Below are 20,335 nucleotides of genomic sequence, written 5' to 3' on the forward strand. Positions count from 1 at the left end.
CTCAGGAAGGCTTATATAGCAATTAATGTTCTGCCATAACTGCTCTCCTTTTTTGCCCCGAGAACCCCCTTTTCTTCGTTAAACGAAGGAATCAAAACATTCCCATATTATAAAATGTCTGCCTGGGGAATCCCAAGTCGATTTCTTCACACCCAGTTAGCTTTTAAGCACCATGGCCCTATAAAAACAGCTGGAAGTGGAGTTCAGCATGGCTGCCCACTGATCTTTCAACAGTAAGGCCAAAATGGGCCATTCTTCAATTATTTGTAAGGGCTAAATTTGTCTCCTAGTTCATCCTAGTACATTCTCAAAAGTTACCTTTCAAGTTGATAGTAAAAACACTTTTAGTGAAATTGCTTTTGTCATATTGGCAGTCAGTCGCCCCATCTTCTCTGGGAGCCACTCCTTCCTGGTCCCATTATTGCACTCTTCTCCATCTTTCTTTGGTTACTACTGTCTTGACATGTTGGCTAATCTAGCAGGAAAATGTGATTATCTAACTCCTGACAGGTAGCTTTACCAGTCAGCATGAATCAGACTTTGCTGCTTAGCAGTGAGTTTTCAAGATCAGTGTGGCATGATCCCATTTTACTGCCCCAGACAACAAATGGGCAGTGGCATTGTACACCAATTGCAGCTTTGGGGCAGTCTTCAAGCGAAGCCCTATGTCGTGTACATTGCAGTAGTCCAGTCAGGAGCTTATAAAAAACATAGACTCTGGTAGCTATGGCTATAATTTGTCAGCCAGCTGGAACAAGGGCATAGGTACTCCTTGCCACTGAAACACTGAGAGCCTCTAGTGGCAGCTTAGAATCTAGGAGAACCCTGTTATAATCAGGGATAGACTATGCATGCAGGTCTTACCACTGCTGTAGAATGGTTGCACTCTTGCCTAATACCATAAAACGCACCTAGAATGCTACTTTTTTGTTTTGTTTCTGCTAGGATGTGGAAGAAGTTTATGCAGGAGACATCTGTGCATTATTCGGCATCGACTGTGCTAGTGGGGATACATTTTCAGAAAAATCTAACACTGACCTTTCCATGGTAAGTTCCTCTTCTGAATCGAACTGTGTGTTCTCTTTATATTTCTTAAAATCTCAATTCAGATGTTATTCCTTAATGTAAATGTCCGCTGTACTAAATAAACTTTTAATTTTTTTTTAAAAAAGGTTTTATTTTGAGTCTGCTTTTACAGCTATTACAATTTAAAAAACAAACAAACCTACAAGTATAATCAGTTTATGCTAATGTCAGTTCTGCATTCTGTTGAAATGAACGAGTATGATCAGAAATGTATCATCCAGCCCTTCTATGGAGAGTACAACACAATCTCAGTTTAATAAGATGAGCGCTATGCCCGCTCATGCTTCCTTCTCTCCTCCCTTCTCTTAAATGCCATAATGAAAAAAATTCTGATTTATCCATAACATCCAAACAGGGAAACTGTCGTTTAATTTCTGACTACAAACCAGGATCTGATCCTGTATTAGGAAACATTTGTTTTAACAAACCACATAAATTTTGAATCCTAGCAAGCAAGAGGAAGGCTGCCTGTGGGTTTGAGTGTTAAAAGATAATTTTCAAGTGTTTTATATTAACAAATGGTTCTTTGGTTTCTCCGTTCTGTTCCTTTTCATAGGAATCTATTCATGTCCCTGATCCTGTCATTTCAGTGGCAATGAAGCCATCCAACAAGGTAGGCATCTGAGGTCCAAACAAGGGTAAATAGTAAAAATTTTCTTTACTTTGGAAGGAATATTGTGATCTGATTTTTCTTGGAGGAAAACTAAGATTTCTGTTGCATTTGGTTTAGGAGAAGCTGAGCCACCTTTTGGTGTGGTAGTTCTCCTGCTGCAGAGTTCCAATAGGTTTGATGCCCTGGCAATTATGTGTGATTAATCCTATCAATTCTAGTTGTGTATTTACTTGTGTCAATGCAGCACTGAGTGGAGCAGTCTCAAGTTTGTGATGCTCTGAAGCCAATGCGTTCCATTGATACCCTACAGTTTATAGAAACCATCTAGCTCTATATTTTATGGTATTTTGTCCTGTAACCCCAGCACTTTTGACTATCTTGTTATACTCAGTGATACGAAAGACATTAATTTACCCTTGTTTATCCTCCCCCCCCCCCAGAATGACCTGGATAAGTTTTCAAAAGGCATTAACCGCTTCACAAAGGAAGACCCCACTTTCAGAGTTCATTTTGACAGCGAGAGCAAAGAGACCATTGTTTCAGGAATGGGAGAACTGCACCTGGAAATCTATGCACAGGTGATTGTTACAAGATTGCACTGGTAAAGTGTGCTACCGAGTCTCACTTGGCAAAAGTATTTATTTAATTCAGCATTTATAGTTTAGTTGTGCTCCCCAGCTTCATATCTGGCTATGTATGAATTATACAGTGCCGGTTGTAATCCTTCAGTTGGGTCTGTGTTAGCAATTTTTTGTGGTTATCGCTCATGTAGTATATGTAGAAGGTCAGAAATCTTTCATATGTACAGCATGTGGACCAAAATGTTACTCAAAAAAACCCCAATCTGCTCTGGGTGGGTGGGTTTCTATCTGGTCCAGATATAAGAAGCTCTAGTTAACTAGAGATACTACAGCCGGAAAATGTTGTCTTGACATTTTCCCAATGATTGTAGGTAGCATTCAGGAATAATTAGGTGAGATCATGCTAATCGCTACCCATTTGGCAACACATTTTAATCAGTTTTGTGTGTGTGTGTGTGTGTGCTGTTTCTACCTAGAGAATGGAAAGAGAATATGGTTGTCCTTGTGAGACCGGGAAGCCTAAAGTCGCGTTCAGAGAGAGCATTGTGTCAACTGTACCGTAAGTGTTCACTCTGGCATGTGAGAGCCACCACACCGAGGCCAGAAAATTATTTGCATTGGTCCTTATACATGTAGGGGTTTCTGAACCTGCGTAAGCCTATTTTATTGCCCTTCCTCTAGCTGTATGAAGTTGTTTTAAATACATTTGAGCAACCTCTAATACAGTGGTGCCTTAGTTCTCGAACTTAATCCGTTCCGGGAGTCTGTTCCACTCCGAAACCGTTTGAAAATCAAGGTGCGGCTTCCGATTGGCTGCAGGAGCTTCCTGCACTCAGTCGGAAGCCAAGGAAGCTATGTCGGACATTCGGCTTCTGGAAAACATTCACAAACCAGAACACTTACTTCCGGGTTTGTGGCGTTCGGGAGCCGATTTGTTCGACAACTAAGCCGTTCGGGAACCAAGGTACCACTGTAGTAGGGTTGAAGTTGTGGCCACTAATCCTGTGCCGCACGTTTTGGCTGACGGCTATTCCGTGTGACTTTAACTCCATGCTGCGGGTTCCATAAAACTTGCATGTGCCAAGGTATAATCTCCTGTGGATTTAAAAAAGAAGAAGCCCAAACGTTAGAACAGAAACCAAGGAACAGCGTTGTTATCTCTGCGCATCTGGAAAATCACCTTCTTTTCCTATCTAGTAACTTTGGGCTAGGTCATATTTTGTTCCTCCTCCTCTTTCCAACTCTGAAATTCTTAATAAAGTGCAGTGGCTCTCATAGAGCAAGGCAATCAAGAATGTGAATGGCAGGAAAAGCAGAGAATTGTTTCACTGAAATATTGCCAGGTAGTTCCTCTGCACTTTACTGTTTCATGCAGTGTTGTTTCAAGGCTGACTTTTCAAACCTGTAATATAGGTATGCTATCTGCCTAATTCGTGCAACCACAAGTAGGTTGGCTTAGTATGCAGTGTGAAATGCAGTGTGTTCAATAGACAGCAGCCTCACTAGGGCACCATCTACAAATTTTGTTCTCATGATACTTGGGAATAAGGTTTATATTGGAGGTTGGCAACCTTATCTGAAAATGGGCCGGTCGATGCTCTGTCTGTCGGAGGATGGGCCAGAGCATTGCACATGCGCACTCTTCCAGGTCAGAGGAGCGCCTATGTGCACAGGCGCCATCAACCCAGAAGTCGGTCCCCACGCCACGCTGGTAAGAGCCGGCGGGAGGGGTTGTCATGAGCCGGTTAGGCAAGCCTCGTGGGCTGCTACCGGCCCATGGGCCTTAGGTTGCTGACCCCTGGTTTATATCCTCCTGTGGATCTCCTTTGTACTTCTGGCTTGGTGTTGCAGTCTTATATAACTGTTCTGGTTCCTGCACCTTAATCTAAATGAGAAAAGCCGGGGTGGGTTGGAGGGGGAGACACAAGATCTGCAATACAAAGCATTTGCAGTACATAAGAGGTGTCACTAGATGAAAACTGATTCATTGCACTGTGATTTGTGTGCAGGTACTGTATGTACAATTGCAATATGGTGGATCAACAAGTTTACATATCTGATGTCAGATTGGCTAAGATTTGCCTTCCTGTGTAGCATGCGCTTTTGCATAGTTGGGGGATCTAGAGTGATTTGCTGAATAGGCACCCACCCACGAGGTGGACGTTTTGTTCACTCCTGTTCTCTGCTTATGGCACAGTTGGGGTTAATCTGGGAGGGGTCACTGTTCGAATCCAGAGCCTTCATCTGACAGAAGGAGCCTTCTAATGACAGAACCTCTTGGTGGAATTTCTGCTTGCTATATTGAACAATCTCCTCTCTTCTCCCCACTGTGTGCTGTTTTGAGGGTTCTGCGTGCCTAGAGCTGATTTTTCTTGGCATGCTAAGCTAGTAAAGTTAGGAAAATGCAGCTAAAGAGACATGGTGCTTCAAGTTGGGATATAGTCAGGGCTGCGTGTGTTTGTGTCCTCCACACTTTAAATACATAAATGCATTATGTAATCTAGGGTTGGTTAATTGGCCAGGGTGGAGGAGGACACAGCCTAGCCATATCCTCTGCCTTTAGTGGAAGGCTGGCTTGTAGAAGTTGGGAAGTGAAGCTTTCATGGTAGGAGTGAGCTGATGCTAATTACTGCAGATCAGATTGCTGGCGAATAAAAGCCTGTAGCTGTGGGTCAAAAGTTGGCAACCTTAACAGGCAATGCAAATTCTGCACCATGCATTCTGTGGCACGTATAGTTTATGCACATTTGCTTTAAAAATATCTCATTTGGTGGAATCCTGCAGTTTTACTAAGTCTGCTTATAGAATTGTAGAGTGGGAAGGGACCCCAAGGGTCATCTAGTCCCAAAAAAACCGTGCAAACTCTTTTGCCCAATGTGTCTGTTCCTTACCTTTGGCAATCTTAACTACTGAGAGTGCAGCAGACACTGACAACACCCTTCCAGTCTTATATTTGTGGCCAGAAGTATCTTGAGCTTGAGTTTGTGTCAGCGTTTGTGTTTTAAAGGAATGCAGATTCTGAGAAAGGTGAATTCTGTTGCTCCGTATCACATCCTGCACTTTTCCTGCCCTCCTCCTGAATCATGGCATACACACAGGCATGAGCCTTTGTCCTGGTTCCAAAGCAGTGCTGAGACCTGTGCCTAACCATGAAGGTTGGCAGTGCCTTGCTTTTCAGACTGTCTTTATCCCATGCTCTGCTGTACTCTGCAGGCTGCACAGGAAGCTCTTAGTAAAGCCTAGGGGGCAGGCTTCCTCAACCTCGGCCCTCCAGATGTTTTGAGACTACAATTCCCATCATTCGACCACTGGTCCTGCTAGCTAGGGATCATGGGAGTTGTAGGCCAAAAACATCTGGAGGGCCGAGGCTGAGGAAGCCTGGCCTAGGGCTAGCCAATGCGGTGGCCTCCCAGGTATTGTTCATCTACAAGTGCCATCATCCATGGGAGTTGGAAGTCCCATATTAAATGCAGATCCCTCCACTGGCTATCCTGGTAGAAGCCTGTGAACAGCTCTGGAGCCCTTGAGTGCTCCTTCCTGTCCTACCAGCCCGATACTGTGGTGATCACTGTTCCAGGATTGCTTTTTGCAGGAAATGTCCTCTTCTCTCCCCCCCCCCTTCCATTATTTGCTTTACAATTCTGTTACTTACCTGGGAGACAATATCATGAATCAGAACCACATAGGAAAATTCCAGGTAATCATCATTCCTTTTCTGCAACCAACAAAAGAGGGAGAAGACCATATCCTGACTTTAGTAAATATGACTGCCATTCATGCACAGCTAACCACTTTCAAATGTTTGTTCAATGAGCGTAGAAACACTGAAGAACTTGCACTAACAGGAGAGAAGCAGGTTTCCTTCCTTGCTGCCCTTTAACATCCAGAAGGCAAAGACCCATCGTTTAAAACTCTGCCATTCCTTAATTCAGAAAAGGGGTTCCATTTTTATAAGAAGGAATGCTCTTGTTTCCATAAACAATTTAATGGGTTTAGAACTGACTCATTGCTTGTTTTTGTTCTTAGTATTACGGTAAATCACTATGGAGACTCTGTGTGCTTCTGGATTCTTGTGACCTGGAATCCTTTAGGGCTTGGTCAGGAGAACTGAACAGAAGAGTTTCCCTTTAAAGAGGAAGTAAAATGCACTGTTCCCTTATATACAGTCATGGGGAAAAGAATTCTGTGGTTTTACATATCAGGATATAACAACAGCAGACCTTAAAATCAGATAAATACAACCTCAGAGGAACAACCACACTTGACATACTATATTACACCATGTCATGATTGAGTTAACAAAAATTAAGCCAAAATAGAGAAGCAGGGTATAAATATTATTATTATTAAGAATACGTCAGGCTTTCTTAGGCAAGTATACACTGAGAATCCCATGTTAAATCTCCACTTTGTGACTTCCTTCAAAAAATACTTTCACTTTGCACTCCACTGTGAACTCTTCTTCCCATAGGACAGGGGTGGCCAACTCCCAAGAGACTGAGATCTACTGAGAGTTAAAAACTGGCAGTGATCTACCCTCTTTTTTGGGATTCAGGTCAAAGTTGTTGAGTTTTTTCAGGGAGGAGGTAAAATGTTGAGCTTTTTTTAGGGGAGCCACAGTTGTTCAGCTTCTTTGGGGGTAGCTACCAGTGATCTACCGGTAGATCGCGATCTACCTGTTGGACATGCCTGCCTGCCATAGGACAACTTGTCAGACTTCCCTCTTTGTTCCATTCACTTACCACTTGCTTGACGCTTTGCACTTTTGCCATTTTGTACCAAGTGTCTTCTGTTGAATTCTGCCATATTACGTAACCACAGGCAACCCAAGCTAAGTGCCGAACAGGCTTCATTTCTTCAGAGACATTTCCGAAATTGTCTGGCAACAGAAACAAATAGCTTGAATCGAACTGGGAAAGTATTAAGCATGTATAGTTGTTTTTAAAAGTAATTCCTAGGCGCGAATTGCATTTTGTGTCAACCCCACCCCACCCCCCAAAAAAAGTTCATTAAAGGTGTCTCAGCTTTGCACAATCTGAATACTCCACCTATCATCCAGAACTTGGATTTCTGTTTGGCAACCAGTAGCAGGAAAAAGAGCAGAGCTAAGTTGAGGAATAACAGGACTGCGTGAGTAGGCCCATCCTGACTAGGAACCATGGGCAAGGGACATAGAAGGCATGCATTCATTTGTCGGTACCGCAAACCTGTTTCCGTATTTGTGGCTATAGAGATACCACACCTGCTTTATTGAAAATGAAAGCGGTGGCTCTCCAAATTCTGCACCAGAGATCTGTTGCACACACTAAATGTACTATAACACGGCTCCGTGTAGTTTGCTACTTGTTGCAGACACATTCCAGTCTCTGGCTGATCAGCTTGCTTGATCATCTCAAGTCACCCATTTACATGGCAACGAGCTGTATTTTTGAGAACTTTATTTGTAATCTGATACAGTAGCTGAATCCCGCGAGTGGTCATTCCGCTTTTACATTGTTTAAGATCTAGTTGCAGTTGCTTTAAAGCAACGGCAGCTAACGTAGGAACTTAAGCTGGTCTTCCAAGACTTTCTGTCTTGGCCCTTTGCTGCTTTCATCCTAAGTGGTACTGGAGTAAAGAACTGGTCCTTGAGCCCCATATTCTTTGCCTGTACCTTAACTAAAGAAAAGCTGTGGGACATGTATTCAAGTGTCCACTTCCTCCTAATAGCATGAGTGGCAACCAAAATGGAGCTACTGAGAAACAAAGAAAACAACAGCATGCTCAGGGAACCAAAAAAACAACAACCCTTTTCTAAAGGGAGCAAAAAATCACAGTGGCCTAATGTCTGAGCATACTCCATACGTAATGTTGAAGGGGGGGGGGAAGGGAGTAGAAGAAACGGCTGGATGGAATCCAAAACAGAAGCATGCATGTTAGGAAGGAGGAGATGCTGCAACATTTTGTTGCAGGGAAGATTTACCAATTATTTCAAAAACTTAAGTTCAACAATGACACCTCAATCATAAAGGTAATTTCAAGTTGCATATATATTTTTTATTTTAACCTGGAAGATTTTGTGCCTCTAATAGGTCTGGCAGATTCTTGAGTCTGTTGTAAAACTTGTTGTCTGCTTCCTCTGTATTCGTCCCAAACTCCCCTTCCACTGTATAATGCACTTCGGGAGCAACATGTGGGTCGCCGTGATGATACAGGATTTCAGCGGTGCAGTTCACAGGACTGCCCTGTTAGAGAAATAATCAGACAAGTTAAAAAACTTAATTGGAAGGAGCTTGCATATTCCAAGGATAAACACATTTTGCTTGAGGGGTAGGGAACCTCAGGCCTAGATCTCTCTGTTTTGCCATCAGAACTCTCCTCGGGCAACACCTCTCATCTTGCTTAACCACCACTAGCCAAAAAATGTGTTTTTGCCTGGCTCAAATGTGTCTTTGAAGTCTTGATTGTCTGAACAGAGAGGGGTGTATGTGAGTTTGTGTTGAAACTTGCCTAATGTACAGGGGTAAAATTTGCATTCACTGCTCCACCCACTTTTGCATGTGGCCCTCAGAAGGTTGCCCAGGAGAGAATGCGGCCCTCAGGGCGAAAAAGGTTCCCCACTCCTGCTGCAATGGGTGATTTGAGATGCAGTTTGCTGTCTGCTCCTTGGTGATGTGAACTGTTATACAAAAACAGCAGGAGCATTTGTTTAGATATTCCATCAGAGGGTAACATATACATTAGCAAGATGTGGTTTTGTGTCAATGCAACCCTATTATTTCAAGGGGCATATATGAAATTGGGGGGTGGGGTTCAAGGTCAGGTACCAATTTTTTTAAAGGGTTAAAATAAACTCTGTTTGAAATGTTACACTCCAGAAGCAATGCTTTTGCTACAAATAAGTGGCTTGTTGGCAGGGTGGTCTTTAAGGTCCCTTCTAAGTCTGTACATCACTTGATTTCTTAACCCTTTGAAGACTGATGTGGCACATGAGGTTATCACAGTTCTGTTTGTAATGGCTGATTCATACACGTAGAGTGATGAATATGAATCTATAAACCAGAAATCGTCTCTCAGATTTTCATTTTGAGGTGATAACCCAAAGTTCTGCCAGGAACCTGTCCCGCTTTTTCTTGCGTGTTGTATGGAAGTTTTAGGCTCCTGGCAGCATCTTGATAAATGAATTTAGGATCAGGGCGCCCAGAGGGCTATTGAAACCAGCCTAAGAAGGTGTGCTATCGACTTGTCCTAGAACCAGCCCTCAGCTTTTCAAAGTGGTTTCCAGGTGGTTTATGGCTGGAGAAATCTCATTCAGGAATCATACAAGCAGTGATACAGTCTACTCTTTGCTACTCTCTTGAGGTTTGCCGTAAATGAATCCCAACCAACAACAAACAAAGAAGCAGGACTTACTTTCTGAAGTTCTTCTTCCATTGCAAACTTCAGGCGATATTTGTGCCCAACACCTGGAATTTCCTGAAGTACAAGGAGAGTACATGTTGTTTATCTTACTTCGACTTCTGAGGACTTGCCAGAGACCCTAACAATATGAGGGTATTCTTTATCTATTCAGTATCCGTTAAAAAAACAACAACAGTTAACCTGTTGCGGAAGGGTTTTTTTTTTTTTAAAGACCAAGCATGTTTAAATCCCATTGATCTCAGTAGGTAAGCTTAACACTCCCTTGTTGAAATCAGCGAGGTGTAAAAAAATGCTCAACTTTAGCTAGTGCCCAGTGTTTAAAAGCACTGTCCAGCTGCCTCGAAGTACCCCATTATTTAGAACATTTGCTGAGATGAAAGGTGGATAAAAAGCATCATTATACTTTGCAACGGATGTAACATGCTTAGGATGCGCTGAGAATTCCTGCATTGCAGTTAAGCGCCCAAAAGGCGCTTCTGGGGCATTCTCTACCAGCAACGATTTGGGGTGGGGTTCTGCAGGTGTGTGCCTGTTTTGGAAAGGTTAGCGCTCTTATTTGTGGACAGCAAACAGCTGCCAGGATCAACCATGCTTTCTATTTGTTTTTAGTGCAACTGGTTCTGCAGCTTATCCCTATAATGCAGCAGTGATGGATTCTCCCTCCCCCTCTCCCTCCGCCCATGGGAGAGATTGGCTCTAGAGGCAAACCTGGAACAAGAAGGGTTAAGGCAACGAGTTTACTCCGCCTTGAATAGACGAGATAACTCTTGTGGACTTCGTTTTTACCGATCGATGAGGCAGGTGGTTTGCCGCTCCAGGACCACGTGGCACCACACAGGCGCACAAAGGGAGGAGAAAGCTATAGCAACAACTGTTGTCGTTGCCGATCATGGCGATCGCTTGGGGCCCAGCTCCTGGTCTCTTTGTGCGCCTTGTTAAAAAGAAAGCGTCGCTTCTCGCGGGCCAAATGAGCGCCGCTCTCCTGGATTAAAAAGTAGTAGAGATGGGGAAGAGGGTGTTGTGCGCGCGCTTGCTACCTCTGCAGTGATTGGTGTCTTCAGCCTCGAACCCTTTTAGGAATGAAGCTTTGGAGAGAAGTTGCTCAGAGGAGGAGAAAGCAGTGGAGACTCTCCAAGCGCCCCCCCCCTTTTAGCAGCCCAGATGTTTTGCAGATGGACTTGGAAGCAGGTCCCGCCCCGTTAAACGGGAATTTCTTCCAAGTTAAATCTGGGGAGCGCGACTAGCATCTTGCAGCCTGTTGCAGCAGCAAAACCAAGGAAGAGCTCTGCGGTAGCATTTAGGGTGCCATAAGGCTTGCTGGGTGTGTTACCTCTCGGCTGGCTTGGCGCACTTCTCGCACGCCGAAGATCTTGCTGGGGCTGCCGTGCTGGTGGTTGATGTAGTTCTCCACCACGCCGGCGGCTCGCGTGGCCGGGTAGTGCGACGGGGGGATCTCCATGGGGCCGGCTCCGGGGCGCACGGAGGCTTGCTCGGAGAGGCCTCGGCGGCGCTCGCTCCTCCCTGGCGGAGCGGGAAGGGGGGCCCGGCGGCGGGGCTGGGCCTGGGCGGTGGCAGCAGCAGCCGCGCCCAAAGGGGTTTCTTGCGCCGCCGGCGGGAGAGAACCAGGAAGCGGCGGCGGCAGGAGGAGGAGGAGGAGAAGGAAGAGGGCGAGCCGAGCGGGGGCTGCTGGGGCGCAGAGGCGCAACGTCTGCCCGCCCGGGCTCCACATCTGGGCCGGGGGTGGATCTTGCGCGGCGAAGCTAGAAGGAAGAGAATCGAGATGGGGGCACTTGGAAATGAACCATTAGGTCAGAATTCCAAAGATCCGTGTATATATTGTGCCGCTCAGGACAAACAGGACGATCCGTGCGTGTTTACTTGGGAGTTCATGGGATTCCCGGGACCGCAGCCAAGGCATTTTGGCAGAGTTCGAGAATGACGTCCGCATAAAACCCCGCTGAAATCAAGAGGAATCGTTCGTAATTGCACAGCTTCAAAAACACAATGCTTCCCAGGGAGCGTGTACGTGTTTTTTTAGGACTGGGATGAAAGTGATTTGCTTCGGCAAGAGCTTGCAACCTGCTTCTTCCGGTGCCGCATGGAGCATCACTTTTTGTGCCTCTAGATGGCTTCCCATCTGGAATATGAACTCGGCAGCTGAAGTGTTCTGAAATAAGGAATATCCATAGAGTTTAGGGAAGCTGTGGGGTGAGAGGCTTAAAAAGCAAACAAACTAGGTTTATTAATCTTTTTAAAAATACAAAAGGAACACACTGTTTCAGCCCTGTAAAGAGTTAATGACAAAGGAAGCTGGAGAACCAATATAAGTAAAATAATGATATTAAGTAACAGATTGTAATACTGGACAGTTTATTTCTCTATTCCTACCATGGAAGGCTTTGCAAAACTAAATAAATACATCACACACCACTGTAGTTTGAAAGAACATGAACTTTTGGCTTTGTTTCTTTGTTTTTTCTTTTTTTGGGGCGGGAGAGGACATTGCTTCCAAATTGCTACAGTGATAAAGTCCTGGACTTCTGCAGTGTTTCCTATAAGGACTGTTCTTGTTACCCCTGAAAATAGAAATACTTGTGGTGTCAAAAATAACCAGCAAATGCAGTCTGCACACAAAGGAACTAGTAGTACTTTCTGTATTTGTTTTTTATATACAGTGGTACCTTGGGTTACAAACGCTTTGGGTTACAAACTCCGCTAACCTGGAAGTAGTTGCTCCGGGTTGTGAACTTTGCCCCAGAATGACAACAGAAATCATGTGCTGGCGGCGCAGCAGCAGCGGGAGGCCCCATTAGCGAAAGCGCGCCTCAGGTTAAGAACGGTTTCAGTTTAAGAACAGACCTCCGGAACGAGTTAAGTACGTAACCCAAGGTACCACTGTATATAGGCCAGGCCACCCCACCCCATAGTGTTCTTTGAGCAGCTCATACAAATATGCAACAATACAAAAAAAAATCTGGAAAGTTAAATGCAGCATTATCTCATTTTCAACAGTGAACAGATGCTGAACCTGATTAGCAAGCATTTTTGTTTTAGCTGCTGCCCCTAGCCAATAGGACAGCTTTGCAAAGCAATCCTAACCATGTCTATTCAGAAATAAATCTCATTTACTTCAACAGGGCTTATACCCAGATAAATGGGGTTGAGATTGCAGCTTTACTAGGACATAATGGAGGTGGTCTGGCAGCACCGCTCAGGACCTATAGAAAATGCACTCTTTTTCTCTCACACAGGAGGGAATGATCCTGATAGCAAGAGGGTGCTTGCTGAAATATGTGCATGCCTCATTGGAAACAACCACAAATAAGGTCCCCCCCCCACTATTGTTTATTTCAGGATGAAGTCTGCATAAATTAGCATAAGTTAATACTCATTTGACTAATTAACTAAAGTGCAAAAAAGTGCACTTCAGCCAAAACACAACCTCATTTGCAGTGACAGCAAAGTGGAAGAGGGTGCTCAGTCCCAGCTGTTTGGATGTTCCAGAGGTCAGCCAGGGCTTCGAAAGAAGCGCCAATCATATCAGCTGGGAAATTGCTTGTGTCCCTTTCACTCGGTGCCAAGAAAGGGGTACTAGTGTGGTATAGTGGTTAAGAGCGGTGAACTCATAATCTGGTGAACTGGGTTCGCGTCCCTGCTCCTCCACATGCAGTTTCTGGGTGACCTTGGACTAGTCACACTTCTCTGAAGTCCCTCAGCCTCACTCGCCTCACAGAGTGTTTGTTGTGGGGGAGGAAGGGAAAGGAGATTGTTAGTTACTTTGAGACTCCTTAGGGTAGTGATAAAGCAGGATATCAAATCCAAACTCCTCCTCCTCCTCCTCCTTATTTCATATCTTTGGCTGTCACCTGCAGCAGCAAAGTGTTCTGGGCTGGCCTTCCTCTCAATACTCTTTTCTAAAATGCAGCAGAACTTTGAGACTGAGCATTCAACTGGCCCATCCTGTCCCAATAAGATCCATGTTCTTGCGCCAAATTGGAGTGCAGCGGGACTGATTTTAGGCAGGCTGAGTCACCATAGCAACATAAGGCCCTTTGCTTTGAAGAGCAGAGATGTGGACTGGCCACTTATTCTCCATGCCAATTCCAACTTGTGCTAGGCATCGAACGAGGGAAATGTCAGTATGAACAGGACTCTCGCATGGAGCCTCCCATTTGCTGCTTCCATAACTGGAGAGGCTCCAAAAAATACCACCATGGAAATGGTCTGGTTGTAGAGGGAGGAAGAATCTTTCTCAGACCCAAGGTCTACACTCCCTTCTGGGCCAGCCTTCCAGGGGGGTCACATGCCAGTGTGGGCAAAATAATGAATATGAATTTTGCTATGGTACTGTATGCTAGTTTCGATATACATTTGCAGACCTGATCTTTCCGCCTTTCAGGCAGGCAAGCAAGAAGCATTACCAGAGTTCAGGGACACATTCCAGCCAGGCACAAACACTCAAGTGAGGTGTGAAGCAAGGCCAATGACAGATGTGGCCTGGGGAGTGTTGTGGAGGAGAGGCAGGCCTGGGGTTTCTAATCCCTGCTGTAGAAGCTTGTTTGGGTTGTGGTTCCTCCATACAGTCCTATACAAGAGATTATATGGGGATGGGGAAGTGCTGGCTATTTGTTTGGTGGGAACCAGCACCCAGGTGAGAACCTTGTGTGTTTGCCTGTAGATCTAAAGACCAGGATTTGAGGTATGCATGTGTGCTGAGCAAAATGAATAGGCATTGCTTCCCTTCCTTTCTTTTTGCTGAGTTTATGTCTTTTCACAGGTTCGACTTCACTCATAAAAAGCAGTCTGGTGGAGCAGGACAGTATGGCAAAGTGATAGGCTATTTAGAGCCTCTGGAGCAGGAAGACTACACCAAGGTGGAATTCGTTGACAAGACGGTCGGAACGAATGTCCCAAAGCAGTTTGTGCCAGCCGTTGAAAAGGTGAGGTCTATCTCACCCCCCTCCCCAATCAATGCAGTTTTGACAGGATCACAAGCTGGTGATGGGCATCTTCTCAAGAAACAGGTTGGTTATGAAGCCAAATTAGATCCAAGCAGGAAAATGGTAAAAAAACAAGACACAAGGGAATGAAAACAAGAATTCAAAAGTACACACACAGGCACCCACACACCAGAAAATCTTGCTAGGTAATAAAAGAGCAGAGAATGATCACTCCCATGCATTAAAGATAAGTTCTTATTCATAGAATCATAGAATCATAGAGTTGGAAGACACCACAAGGGCCATCCAGTCCAACCCCCTGCCAAGCAGGAAACACCACCAAAGCATTCCTGACAGATGGCTGTCAAGCCTCCGCTTAAAGACCTCCAAAGAAGGAGACTCCACCACACTCCTTGGTAGCAAATTCCACTGCCGAACAGCTCTCTCTCACTGTCAGGAAGTTCTTCCTAATGTTTAGGTGGAATCTTCTTTCTTGTAGTTTGAATCCATTGCCCCGTGTCCGCTTCTCTGGAGCAGCAGAAAACAACCTTTCACCCTCCTCTATATGACATCCTTTTATATATTTGAACATGGCTATCATATCACCCCTTAACCTTCTCTTCTCCAGGCTAAACATACCCAGCTCCCTAAGCCGTTCCTCATAAGGCATATTCTTAATGCATAGGTGATTGCAAGCTAGTCTGGTTGACACTGGGTTTCTGGTATCTTTCTTGGGCCTTCAGGTAGATGGCAAGCTCCTTTGGTTCTGCCTCCTGCTTGCATCTCTGTGGAAAACATGCTTTAAAAGCCCTCGGGCCCTTTGACTGTCTTTCCTAAGTGCATTCCCTAAATAGGCTGGTCCATTGCATTCTCCTTAGCTTTTGCCTTTGCCGTAAAATAAATGCCTGCAGTTCGTCCATGTTGACTTGCTCTTGTGAAAGTGGTGAAGGAGGTGGAGAGGGATTCTTTCTTTTGAAAACAAGAGATACTGCATCTTCTACCTTTTGGGTAAGGTTACTGTTTCATTTTTGTTTTTTAAAAGGTGATGCCTCTGGTAAGATACCCTTCAAATCTGTTTCATATCCTACAGGCACTAATTATTACTTCTATAAGCTGAAATTTGGAGTAGGGTTCTAGGTGTGCTAAGAGACCATGGTTTTGAGCTAGCATTGTAGGTATAGAGGCTGTTTGTGGGTGAGTGTGCATGCAGGTTGACTGAGAGAAAGTGGATGTGGAATTGGTGTGGGTAATGAGTGAGTGGAATCTTATTTTATGGGTTTTTGATGTTTTGTCTTTTTTATATGCAGCATTTAATTTTGATTAAGTTCCTCTTGCAATCTTTTTTAAAAAAATGAAAGTCGTATATAAACACTGAAATAAAAAATTAGAAATTAACCATAGTAAATGTTGGTATACCTGTAATGCTGGTTCATCGATCACTTTGGTTTCGAGTTTGCTCTGCGCAGGAGAGGAAGAAGGGGGAGGGAGTGTGTTTTCTGGGCTGTCCCTTGAGTTGGAAACCATTGTTTGCGGAGAACTATTAACATGCCAGTTTTGTTGCTCTTTTTCCTTTCAAGTCAGGCATGGTAATTTTAGCTGCAAAGGCCTACTTGTCTACACGTTTCCTACAGCCACCTGCATGTCAAAAGACTTGCCACCGTTTGAACTAAAGTCACTAACGCTGAAGCTATTTTTTTATAGGGGTTCCTTGAGGCGTGTGAAAAAGGCCCTTTGACGGCTCACAAGGTTTCCGGGATACGGTTCGTCTTAGAGGACGGTGCGAGTCACATGGTGGACTCCAACGAAATCGCTTTCATCCGAGCTGGTGAAGGAGCCATGAAACAAGGTACTGCTTCAGAGATGGGGTGCTTCCAACCTTAATCACATAACTATTCTTTATTTCCATTTCCCCCCTGCAGTTTATCTGGAATAGTTTTGTGAATAGTGCAGTTGCTGCTATGCAGTTTGCCACTTTTGGTCTGTGTCTAGCTCTGGCGCTTTTTGCATCAACTTTAAGCTTATTTTCTTCTTTTCATTTTAAAGTTGTCCACTTTTGCCCAATCTACAACTCTTCTTCTCTCCAAGGAAGCTCATTCATCTGTATATGCATACCTGCATATTTCATGTTTTCTCCCATGTTGTTTCTCATTTCGGGAACACCTTTTCCTTCTCCCTGTTTGGCCTCGCCGTTGCTATTAAGGTCAAACGTGACTGTTTCTCCATCGCATCACCTTCTTTTCCTTGCCGTAGTTAATGCCAATGCTTCCTGCTGCTACTCTTTCCCGTGGTAATGTGTGTGCATCTGCTAACTCAACATAATATATGTATGGAATAAAGCGTTTGCAATAATAAGTTTATTGGACTTCAATGTGCCACAAGACTTGTTGCTGTCTTTCCACTTATTCCTCTGCGGTATACTTAAGACTGTAGGTCTCCTGAACACCAAACACATTTCATCTCTGTTCTGTTCAGTACTTAGTTGTGTTATTAGCACTAAATACACATTTGTTGGTGGTTCATTTTATTTTTTAATTAAATTTGTATACCGCCCTTCATTCGAAAATCACAGAGCGGTTCATTACGAATGAGTACGTGAAAGATGGATTTTGTTCAAAATTGAGACCTGGCTATTAGATACTGTATTGGAAACAAATGCAGGCCTGATATTAACTTGTATCTGTGTGCAATATTTTTTCTTGAACATATATAAATTACCTGGCATTCTGTATCCACCAGTGGAGATAGCCCAGGGATTTGTCACTGATGGATTTGTCCCTGTTGTCTTCTGACCCCATTGTGCATTCATCAGGGATTATGTTGCCTCTGAAGGTGTATGTTCTGTGTATATAATATGGCTAATAGTCATGCATTTTGATAAGCAGTTAATTAAACCAAAGTTAATACATTCCAGTTTTTTTCTGAATCAAATTACTCAGTTCCTTTGGTCTGTTAGGTGACTCTCCAAACTTGGCAAAAGTAATCCTTGCTGCACTCAATACCAACACTCATTTTAATATTGTTAGGTGGATATATTTTGACATGTCCAAGCAGTTCTGCTGTTTGCAAATGTTTAATGTCTCTGTGTGCATTTATCTGTTGCTTTTTCATTTTAAAATAATGGGGGAAATGTATAGATAAAAATTAAGAAATGACATACGAAGGTAAGTGTTCTAACATATTTTCTTTTTGATCCAGCTTTGGAAGATGCAACCATGTGTATTCTCGAGCCCATTATGTCTGTGGAAGTTGTGGCACCCAACGAATTCCAAGGAGAAGTGATTGCTGGAGTCAATCGGCGCCATGGCATCATCACAGGACAGGACGGGGCTGAAGGCTATTTCACTCTTTACGCTAATGTAGGTGCTGTTGAGCTTGCTCAACTATTCTTGCTTTACGATTAAATCTAGAGGAACCTAACCATATTTTTGAAAGCATTGCTTAGGACTCAGAACTAGGAGGATTTGCCCAGAGGCCTCTTTGTTGCTGCTGTGCAAATCTCCGCAACTGTCTTTCCTCTGTCATCAGTGCTCCAATTTTGTGAACCAGTTCAGACACAAATCAGTTTATTAAATGGATAGTGACTTTTGGACCCCTTTCGTGCTCGTGTCCTAGTTAATTTCAGCCAGTTTCTCATGGTATTTGAATTAGTTTTTCACTGCTTCCAAAAAAACACACAAAAAAACCTGTAGCTTAATTCCTCTCCCCCCCCTTAACTAACCAGGATATGACTTTATATCCTACATAGTAAGCTAAGATAAAGGCTCACCATTTCCCATTCCAAATGTAACAGAAAACTGTGGTTAAAAGTAAGCTGGGTTATCGGTGCTAAAACCAGCATGCAGGGAGAAAGGTTAGCGGGGAACTTGTGGATCCAGTGCCCATTCTCAGCTTAATAAAGTAGCATTTGTTAAGCAGAGTCATTTACGTTTGAACTAGCCCTGTGCAAAATATGTGTGTGCACTTAGCCTACTGTCTTTCCCAAACTCTGGCTTTGTAATTCCGAGGAACATGCTTGGAGTGAGAGAGATGATCAAAATTGGGTTTAGGTAGCCCTAGTCTAGCGCCTTGTTTTTGCAGCAGTCAACCCCTAGCTCAGACTAGCAGAGTGAGCAGAGTTTCACTCATGGGGCCTCTGAATGTTGCTTGGATGCAATGTAGATTTCCTTAAATATGAAATAATCTCCTTCCCACAAAAACCCGTATCACATGCATTATCCATTTGCCATCAGGTGCCGTTGAATAATATGTTTGGATATTCTAACGAACTGAGGTCGTGCACAGAGGTAAGTGAATATATACCATAATTTATGAGCTTATTTTTTAAAAACAAAACATCTCTCTCTTGCAGAAAGCATTGTTGGCTCACGTTTACTGTGTTTGGTGTTGTAGCCACATCCCTACTCCAGCGCACTAAAGGTCCTTTGCGAGGATGGCGCTGTAGCCTTGGGCTACAGTGTTTGCCTGAGTTTTCTTAGCGTCACAGAGCACCAAGGCAAGCAGCTCTAGAGGACGAGGGGTAGAATAAGCAGGTGCCTGGGAAGGAGACTGAAGGGGGAAGGCAAATAATGTCTGGAAAAGCAATTCTGAGAAATGAGAGGAAGAGACCAACGGAATCAAGAGAGGGGAAGGAAAATGGTGGAAGCAGCGGGAGAAAATGAAGAAAGGAAAGGTGCAGATGGGAAAGAATCAGAGGAAAGAAAGGGTGGTCTGAAGTGCTCATGCTGCATGCTTGGAATAAACCACCAGATGTTAGATTGCAGCTGCATGTCAAGAAAATGACCATTTTTGTGACATATGATAGGAGTAAGCCAACCACTACCTGTGTTGCATTTTCCGGTCCAAAGGCTTTCTTAATCCATTATAATTAGCAACTCCCCATGTGTTCAATCCTTACCCTGTTAACATTGTCCTGCATGTTTATCTTCCTGGTTTTAAACTGAGATGCTCTGAAGTTGCCAGTGCCCTTGCTGCCTTTTATCGCCAGGAAGTAAATACGTACTGATCAGCACTGGTTTGTAAGCTCAGGCGCCTGCTTGAGAGGCAGTCGACGGTTGCCGCGCCACTTCCGCATTTATGGTGTTTAGTTTCATGTGTTACATGAAAACGATGCCACGTTTTGCTTGATGCATAGAGTTAAGAATTTGTTTAATTTGTCTGTAATGTGGAGGTTCTCTTGTCTGCAGGGAAAAGGCGAATACACAATGGAATACGTCAAATACCAGCCCTGCTTATCCAGTACCCAGGAAGAATTAGTTAACAGATACCTAGAAGCAACGGGACAACTTCCTGTGAAAAAGGGCAAAGCAAAGAGCTGATTCCTTGCATGTGAGCTGATCGTGAGGACCTGCCACCAAACTTCTACTGCTGCTTAGCTCTATTGATTTAATGACTCTTTAATATTCAGAGCAGACTGCTGAGTTTCATCCTGGATCGATACTTCGACTTTATTAAGTCACTAAAAGACTGTTGCTGAAATGTTCACGTAGAAATTCCATTAATTAGTCACTGTCTTAATTTAATAAAATGTCTTTAGCTTTACTTTAAAAATTATATTGACTGCACATGTTCTATTTATCCTCCCATGTGAGCCCCATGATAGACAATGCCAGCTGTCCTGTTGCAGAGATACATGAATTCTTTTTAATGCTTTAAAATGCTTGTCTTGATAAAAGAATATCTGCAGCTAAAACTGAAGTAGATAATTACAAGATTGC

The 20,335-nt window shown here is 43.8% G+C and overlaps 2 protein-coding genes across 3 annotated transcripts in view; one reads left to right on the forward strand and one right to left on the reverse strand.

Annotated features, from left to right (window-relative positions):
* Nucleotides 1-20,235, forward strand: part of LOC117047416 (elongation factor G, mitochondrial-like) — a 37,186-nt gene extending 16,951 nt beyond the window's left edge. The window contains 9 exon segments of the mRNA XM_033150545.1: nt 946-1,047; nt 1,643-1,699; nt 2,140-2,277; nt 2,757-2,839; nt 14,459-14,621; nt 16,323-16,467; nt 17,817-17,977; nt 18,851-18,904; nt 19,805-20,235. Of these exon segments, the coding sequence (XP_033006436.1) occupies nt 946-1,047; nt 1,643-1,699; nt 2,140-2,277; nt 2,757-2,839; nt 14,459-14,621; nt 16,323-16,467; nt 17,817-17,977; nt 18,851-18,904; nt 19,805-19,936 (1,035 nt within the window). The 3' untranslated portion in view covers nt 19,937-20,235.
* On the reverse strand, nt 3,191-11,278 carry LOC117047414 (latexin-like). 2 transcript variants are annotated; one of them, XM_033150541.1, is made up of 6 exons: nt 11,012-11,264; nt 9,673-9,735; nt 8,327-8,504; nt 7,023-7,159; nt 5,933-5,995; nt 3,191-3,375 (listed from the first exon to the last, which is right to left on the reverse strand). In XM_033150541.1, the coding sequence occupies exons 1-6, from the start codon at nt 11,138-11,140 to the stop codon at nt 3,277-3,279; spliced, it is 669 nt and encodes a 222-aa protein (XP_033006432.1). In that variant the 5' UTR covers nt 11,141-11,264; the 3' UTR covers nt 3,191-3,276. The 2 variants fall into 2 exon arrangements, with proteins under 2 accessions (XP_033006432.1, XP_033006433.1); XM_033150542.1 differs by lacking the exons at nt 3,191-3,375; nt 5,933-5,995 and adding an exon at nt 6,687-6,755 and having other exon boundaries at nt 6,987-7,159; nt 11,012-11,278.
* Nucleotides 20,236-20,335: the final 100 nt, after the last annotated feature.

This window comes from Lacerta agilis, chromosome 5, assembly GCF_009819535.1.
Source record: "Lacerta agilis isolate rLacAgi1 chromosome 5, rLacAgi1.pri, whole genome shotgun sequence".
Lineage (NCBI taxonomy): Eukaryota > Metazoa > Chordata > Lepidosauria > Squamata > Lacertidae > Lacerta > Lacerta agilis.

Excerpts from the sequence above, each read along its gene's own strand:
- LOC117047414 (XM_033150541.1), bottom strand. The coding sequence starts at position 11,140 with ATGGAGATCCCCCCGTCGCACTACCCGGCCACGCGAGCCGCCGGCGTG. Across the intron at positions 9,736-11,011 it reads TGCGCCAAGCCAGCCGAGAG|GAAATTCCAGGTGTTGGGCA; the intron begins GTAACACACCCA and ends CTTGTACTTCAG. Across the intron at positions 5,996-7,022 it reads TGCAAAGCGTCAAGCAAGTG|AAAAGGAATGATGATTACCT; the intron begins GTAAGTGAATGG and ends TGTTGGTTGCAG.